The sequence below is a fragment of the Leiobunum rupestre genome, chromosome 5 (assembly GCF_980474605.1).
Source record: "Leiobunum rupestre chromosome 5, qqLeiRupe1.1.hap1, whole genome shotgun sequence".
In the NCBI taxonomy this organism is placed as follows: domain Eukaryota; kingdom Metazoa; phylum Arthropoda; class Arachnida; order Opiliones; family Sclerosomatidae; genus Leiobunum; species Leiobunum rupestre.
The window spans coordinates 18,956,912-18,964,718 of NC_143388.1; the positions used below are offsets into that span (position 1 = coordinate 18,956,912).

Sequence of the window (7,807 nt, forward strand, 5' to 3'; positions counted from 1 at the left end):
ATGATACCATGGTCGTAATGATTCTTTTTACAGGCTCGAACGTACCATTGACACATAAAATCAAGTATCAACCTACTGGTTATGTATATATTGTATAGCTCTATTGTTTAATTAATATTAGCTATTTTTACTATTTACTGTTAATCAAATAAAGCAAAATACAAATCAACGAAAACTTTAATTCTTAAAAAAGGTTGCTTTATAATGTTGTAATATTTAAATAATTTTTTAAATACGTGTTTGAGCGGGAATTTCTACCTTTAATTATTGAGTTTAAACTATCTGCAGTTTATACCCTGAAATGGCGACGTGCTTCACGTGAAAAATTAGTTTTTATCCCTCAATAGCTCTTTTATTAATGGGAATATTACGTCTAGTCGATTTTAGTGCAATTGCTATCAATAATATAAATTCGCAAAAAATAAAAATAAATAATGATAAATGAACACGTTAAAAATATATGTTGCTAACACAAAAAATAAACTAGTGATTGATACCGAGATATCAATAATGTAAGACGCAATTTGATACTTTAATAAAAAATTCAAACAATGTTTAGACTTCATAAGCGACCTGGTTCAAGCCATGCTTTCACTAAACCAGTTTCCAATTGTACATTAATATATCTGCGATGCAGTGGATTACTAGTACCGTACGCCACCAAAAGCTAGTAGTTTCTCTACTTGGTCGATTTCAGCTTCCACTTAAAACTGGAAGCTTCGTATAGTTTGTAAATCACTTTAATGATGCCAGGCTTCACCACAATCGAAAAAGGAAAGGTACAGTTGCCAATAACTAGAATCATTAGTCAACCGAAAGCTAGTTATTTTTCATCTTGGACGAATGTAGTTTCTGCTTGAAACGTAATTGTTATAATATGGGTTAACTTCATTATGTAAAATATCTGTAGGTGGCGCTAGTTGCATACACCTAGGGGTGGATGTGAGACAGGGCCCCTAGAGCAGACACTTTTCTAAAGGCTGCACGCTTGAATAGTCATGTTGAATAAATCTCTATGTTAAATCGTAAGGCATCTCATTTTATTTAACCCCTCTTAACATGGTGACAGCGGCGGGATATTCTATAATGTTCTAATTATAATTATAATTAAAGTTTCGACTAGTTTTTGCGTTTTATTCGCGTTTTGTCGCCAACACGATGACGACTTCTTTCAAAAGCCCTCCTGCTTTTGTTCCTGGGGATGATCCCGCCTCCTCGTGGGCTGCTTACAAAGAAGGCTATGAAATTTACGCCGCTGCTGCAAATTTACAAGCCACGCCGATAGCCCAACAACGTGCAACATTTTTGCATATTTTAGGCCCAGCTGGGCTTGCTATTTACAAGACTCTTCCCAATGTTGCCGTCGACGATGCTCGAACTGTTGAGGTGATCTGCACTTCTTTTGACAATTATTATCTTCCGTATAAGAACTTAACCTACCTTCGCTACACATTTTTTCAAACCAAACAAACTTCACACCAAACGTTTGATCAGTTTTACAACAGCTTGAAGACCAAGGCCCAAAAATGCGAATTTACTACTTTATTGGATTCGCTCATTACTACTCAAATAGTGTGTGGAATTCGCCACGACAAACTACGTAAGGAACTTTTGTCTATTCCTACACTAACTCTTGACGAGGCTGTACGTCGTTGCCAAGCGGATGAGACTTCTACTATCCATGCTGCTAATATCTCTCGTGAACTTCCTCCACAACAAGAGGCACCCTCGCCTAATTCCTCTACTGCCGTGGCATTGAATGCTCTACACCGTCAACGTCCTCTGCTACAGCCCCGCGTACCGCCGTCACACCGTCCACGGTTTACGCCTAACGCTTTTCGTCGTGGGACCCCGCAGCCCTTTCAACCGCGTCCGTGGTTTTCTTCCCATACCACCCATCACTCGCTGCCTGTGTATAGTCCACATAATAACGCACCTGGTACACGTTTCTCTGCTCCATTGCGTCGTCTCCTCGACTGTCGGTCGCCTCTCGTGGGGCTTCTTGCCCTAATTGTGGACACTCACCTCACACTTGCCGACCATGTCCGGCACGTTCTTCCACCTGCCGCAAATGCCACCGTATCGGTCATTGGTCTGTCGTTCTGCCCATGCACTCCAAGAACTAGACTGCTTTCACGACCCACCTCACACGGATGATTTTTATTTTCCCTCAGAGTATGATGACGCTTATTCTGCTGAACCTGGATACTTTGACGAAATTGGATACTCTGACGAACCTGGTCAGGTTTATGACACCACTGACTCATCTCAACATTATTCCTGTTACAGTTTGTCACTTGTCCGTGAGTTGAACCAATTACATACTACCTCCAATAAAGATGATGAAATTTATGACAATGTGTATTTATTTGACAAACCTGTCTGTTTAAAAATTGATACGCTTGCCCAGGTTAACATCATACCACTATGTCTTTACAATTCTTTCCTTCCCAAGCCGAAGTTGAGCATGCCGATATACACCGTCATGGCCTATTCAGGACATCCTGTTCCAATGGCAGGCGTACTTGATGCTCCATGCACATCCTACACTGCTTCGTCTAAATTTCCCTTCTATGTCATAACTGACAATCACACACCCATCTTGGGTTCTTCTGCCGCTCTTCAACTGGGAATTATCCAACATCATCACCATCCGCTTGGTCCTCCTCCTACACCTAAGCTTGTCGCTGTACTACATTCCGCACCTACTGCTACACGACTTACGCAATCACCTGCTGACATAATTGCCCAGTTTCACACCGTCTTTGATCATGTTGGGCGTCTTCCAGGTCAGCACCATATACAACTGAAAGAACAACCTATCCCAGTGATAAGCGCAGCACATCAGGTACCCTTTGCTTTTCGGGAACCGGTTCGCCTTGAACTTACAAGAATGCAGCAACTGGGCATCATTGTTCCGTTTACTGGCCCCTCCGATTGGGTCCACCCCATGGTGGTGACCCCCAAGCCTGATGGATCGGTACGAATCTGTTTAGATCCCCGAACACTGAATGCGTCAATCAAGCGCCAACCTTTTCCTGTTCCCACCACTCAAGAAATATTGGCAGCCTTGAGTGGCAAAAAGGTCTTTACCGTGTTGGACGTCCAGAGTGCCTTTTGGCACATTGCACTCACAGAGGAAAGTTCCCACCTCTGTACATTTGCGTCGCCGTACGGTCGATTTCGATATCTCCGTTACCCTAATGGCCTTGTTACTGGCTCGGACGTTTGCCAGCAAACCCTTCGCAACCTTTTTCCGCCATCTGAATTTCCCGATGTACACATCTCGACTGACGATTTTCTCATTGCCTCGGTAGACATGGACTCCCACAAGACCTCGTTATACCATGTCCTACAGCGGGCACATGATGTTAATTTATGTTTCGGACGTAAGAAACTGGCTTTGGCTGTTGATCGCGTCAAATACATCGGCCACATCGTTACGTCTTCCGGAGTAGAAGTTAATCCTGCTCGCATCTCGGCCATTTGCACTTTGCCACCTCCTAAAGACAAGGCGGCTCTTCAAAGTTTCTTGGGTATGATTAACTACATTACTCGCTTTATCCCCGCGGCAACGAATGATACTACTCCACTTCGCCTTCTCCTCAAAAAGGACGTAGTCTTCAAATGGGAAAGCGACCACCAACAACATTACGATTCCCTTAAACACCTTGCTTCCACAGCCCCGGTACTCGCTTACTTTGACTCCAAGAAATCCATAACGCTTTCAGTTGATTCTAGTCAATCGGGTATTGGCGCTGTTATGATGCAAAATGGCCAACCGGTGGAATATGCTTCGACGACATTAACACCCACCCAGTGTCGCTATGCACAAATTGAAAAAGAGCTGCTAGCAATCGTTTTCGCCTGTGAACATTTCCATTTCTACATTGCGGGAACAAAAAATAACAGTGGAAACAGACCACAGCCCACTCTTAGGCATTGTCAAGAAGCCTATTCATCTTTTATCCCCCCGGCTTCAGCGCTTACTGATGCGATTATTTCGCTACCAACTTGATCTAGTTTATGTTCCTGGATCTCAATTGCATATAGCAGACATGCTTTCGAGGACGCCACAACTGCACACCCTTATAAATACGGAGTTTTTGGATGGCCCCTATACTGCCGTATATGCCATGACCACTTTACCTCCCCTAAAACAAGCACAATATAAACAAGCCATTGCTAATGATGTTATTCTCCAGCAGATCATCAATTACAGTCAATCTGGTTGGCCACGTATTCTCAAACAAGTAGGTCCCGACTTACGCCCATACTGGCCTCACCAGGATGAACTACATGACTTGGACGACTTAGTCTATCGTGGGTCAACTTTGGTTGTTCCCAAGTCCTTACAATTAGAAACGCTCAAAGTAATCCATGGCTCCCACCAAGGTATCAATGCATGTCTAGCTAAGGCAAAGCTCAATTTTTTTGGCCTCGTATGTCTGATAATTTGACCCAATACCTACAAGCTTGTTCGATCTGCAATAACCGGAGCCGTCAAAATACTCCAATCCCGATGCACCCCCACACGATACCGAAATTGCCTTGGGAAACTGCCGGGACAGATCTCTTTCATGTTAATTCACAAAACTTCATCCTTCTCGTGGATTATTACTCCAAATTTTTGGAAGCCTAAGAACTTTCTAACACCACCACTCAGAACGTTATAAACTTTTTACAACCACAATTTGCTCGTCATGGACCTCCTCAACGGCTTATCTCTGATAATGGCCCTCCTTTTAACTCTGCAGGTTTCAAACACTTTCTACAACAATGGGGCGTCACTCACATCACCTCCTCTCCTCACTACCCCCAATCTAATGGGATGACGGAACGTACTATTCAGACCATAAAAAATGCCCTGATCAAGGCTCAACGAGATGGAAAGGATCTATCTTATGTTCTTATGGAATATAGGTCCACTCCGAAAGGTTTATTACCATCACCTGCGGAAATGTGTATGGGACGTCGGATACGAACACCCCTTACCACACATAGGGCGACATTACAACCAAGATACCCCACCAAAACGGATCTCCAAACATTACACCACCAACAACAAGCAATGGTTACTCGTCACAACGAAAAATATCCTCATGATCTTCCTGCTCTTTACCCTGGACAACCTATCCTTTATCAAGAAGGACCTCGAAATTGGCTACCTGTGACTGTCCTTTCTTCTGGACCTGAACCACGTTCGTACGTTATTCGTACAGCTCGTGGCCAAATATTTCGACGGTCTAGGATTCATCTAAAAATGATCAAATCCTTTGATGTAACCCCACTGATGCCCTTAACATCCGCTATACCCGTTTCACCTCCCCTAAACTCCGCTACAACTGAAACAAATACATCAGAATCCGACACGATGGCACAGACGACCTCTACCCAACACCAGCACCAACCGGTCAACCACGCCACTTCAAATGTTTCGGCACACAATCAACAACTACCGTTGTTGAATCCTTTTGCCACATACCCTCATCTCCAGGCTTCACCACAATCGGATTTTGCGATCCATCTACGTCCACAACACCTCAATAATCCACGACCACCGATCGTTGACCAAGGCCTAATTCCCATACCAGGGACTACGATAGTGGGCAATTCTCCATGTCTACATCGTCCTAATCTTGAGCCACTGAGGGTATCTCCTAGAACTTTGCCAGCTGATTCACACAATTCGACAACTATTAGGGCCTCTTCTGTTGGCCCACCGAACATACCTGCGTTTACATCACCACAACCGACCACTTCTCACTATACTACAACCCGTTGTGGACGTACCAGCATGTTACCATTACGTTTTCGAATTTATTCTGACTTTAGTGAAGGAAAAGAACACAAGCCAAAGAAATTGACTTGACAAGTTTACAAAGACCAAAATAAGACTATTCAAAAAATCATTAATCATTAATAAAAATATATATAAGGAGAAAGATGTTATAATATGGGTTAACTTCATTATGTAAAATATCTGTAGGTGGCGCTAGTTACATACACCTAGGGGTGGATGTGAGACAGGGCCCCTAGAGCAGACACTTTTCTTAAGGCTGCTCGCTTGAATAGTCATGTTAAATAAATCTCTATGTTAAATCGTAAGGCATCTCATTTTATTTAACCCCTCTTAACAGTAATATTGTACAGGTGTCGGTAACTAGAATGAAGGCACCCGAAAGCTAGTTAAATGCGATAAGTAGTTGATCTTCACACTTTGAAGACGATCTCGTAGGCAGGAATCACTTTACAGCCGCGAGAATAAAAACCATTTTAAGTTAAAACGTTTCGTCTAATACTTTGCAAATAATTAGAGATTAATATATTTATTTCGATGTAAACAATGACTGATAAAGAATACGATAATGGCGAATTACTTATGACAATTCGATCGGCTACGCGTGATAGTTTTGGATATGCTGAAAACGACTACATTGATGCAGGCGTAGGCTAAAGACCTTTTCAATTATCAAAAAGGATTCGACCATGGAGGAATACAAGGAGAGGCAAGTCCGCATTTGAAGGGAGTAAGGCGGCTTTTAAGGTTAATTTCTAACGCCATCTGCAATGATTGATTTTTATAATTATTATAAAATTGTTTCAGGGAAATGCTCTGGTAGATCCAATTATAACTCTAAACGCGCGATATATTTTTCTTATTAGACCAAGGCTCGTAGTCACCGTCTGGTGTATGGGTGTATATGAATAAATTCATGGTTATATGAAGGATACTGAAATAATGCCTTATTTACTAAATTTTAACAGTAGGTGGTCAAATTCAAGTTGTTAACGCCAGTCGTATATATTTCACGTGTCAAAAAAGAATTAGGCGTAAGTCATTTGTTAGGTAAGTAGAAGTAGTTTTAAGTACATTGTTACGTATCGTAGGTAAATAAAAGTTCCAACGAATCATTGTGACTTTTGAGAACGCGAAGAAGTTAAAAATTCTAAAGTAGTTTATTCAACAAAAAGACCATCGGCCAGAGTACCCCTCATTTGTCATCAAAGAAATTGGAGCATTTTATTAGTTCGTCTTTTATATTGTTTTCTATCTTGAGACCAATTTAATAGACCAAATGGTCCTGATATTATCCGTAGGATAAATGTACTTTTCGCGTTAAACACCCAAACTGAGATTATTCATTAATGTTTCTTTGTTGGAATAAATTTTATCGGTGGCGTAAACAAAGGGGCTTCCTCGTTCAACCTTTCACTGTACTAAATTTAATCCTTTCTCTGCCCCCTTTTAACATGGATAAAATATGAATGGGTAAATTTTTAAACGAAATTGGGCCACTATTTTAAATTTAATTGCAATAGAATGAAAATTTTAGTCTATTTTTGGCCAAATTAAAAATGAATCATAAATTAAAACTAACCAGAGCTTTCCCGCACGACAGGTGAGCTTTCTACCACAGAACCACCGATACATGTTACGTTTCGCTGAAAGTTAGAAACTCTTCTTAAGAGAAGTATATTTTGGACTGCCACTTGTTGAGTTATAAGGTGAATTCATGCACGTTTTGTTTAAAAAGTGTAATGACTGCTCGCTCACGGTTGACAATTTCATTTATTGTTGTTTTGCATTTTGGCAATCGGTTTTACGGTAAAAACGTGTAATGTTTACGGTCAAACCGTTAATTTAAATGCCAGGTTACAGTTAACAAGTTGGCAAGCCAAAATATACCTCTCCTCGGAAGAATTGTCCCTAGTGGTATTAATTTATCGAGAAGACTCTTAAAGATATATCTCCGCCATTCAGTTATTTACTAAACGTCATCCCGGTTCAATCCCGCCCGGTATC

General features: G+C 41.4%; 1 protein-coding gene across 1 annotated transcript; it reads left to right on the top strand.

The window, feature by feature from the left end:
- Nucleotides 1–1,158: 1,158 nt before the first annotated feature.
- On the top strand, nt 1,159–4,018 carry LOC149943723 (uncharacterized). Its single transcript, XM_090176166.1, has 2 exons — nt 1,159–2,092; nt 2,175–4,018. Exons 1-2 carry the CDS (start codon nt 1,159–1,161, stop codon nt 4,016–4,018), a joined length of 2,778 nt encoding a protein of 925 aa, XP_090032292.1.
- The last annotated feature ends 3,789 nt before the right edge of the window (nt 4,019–7,807 follow it).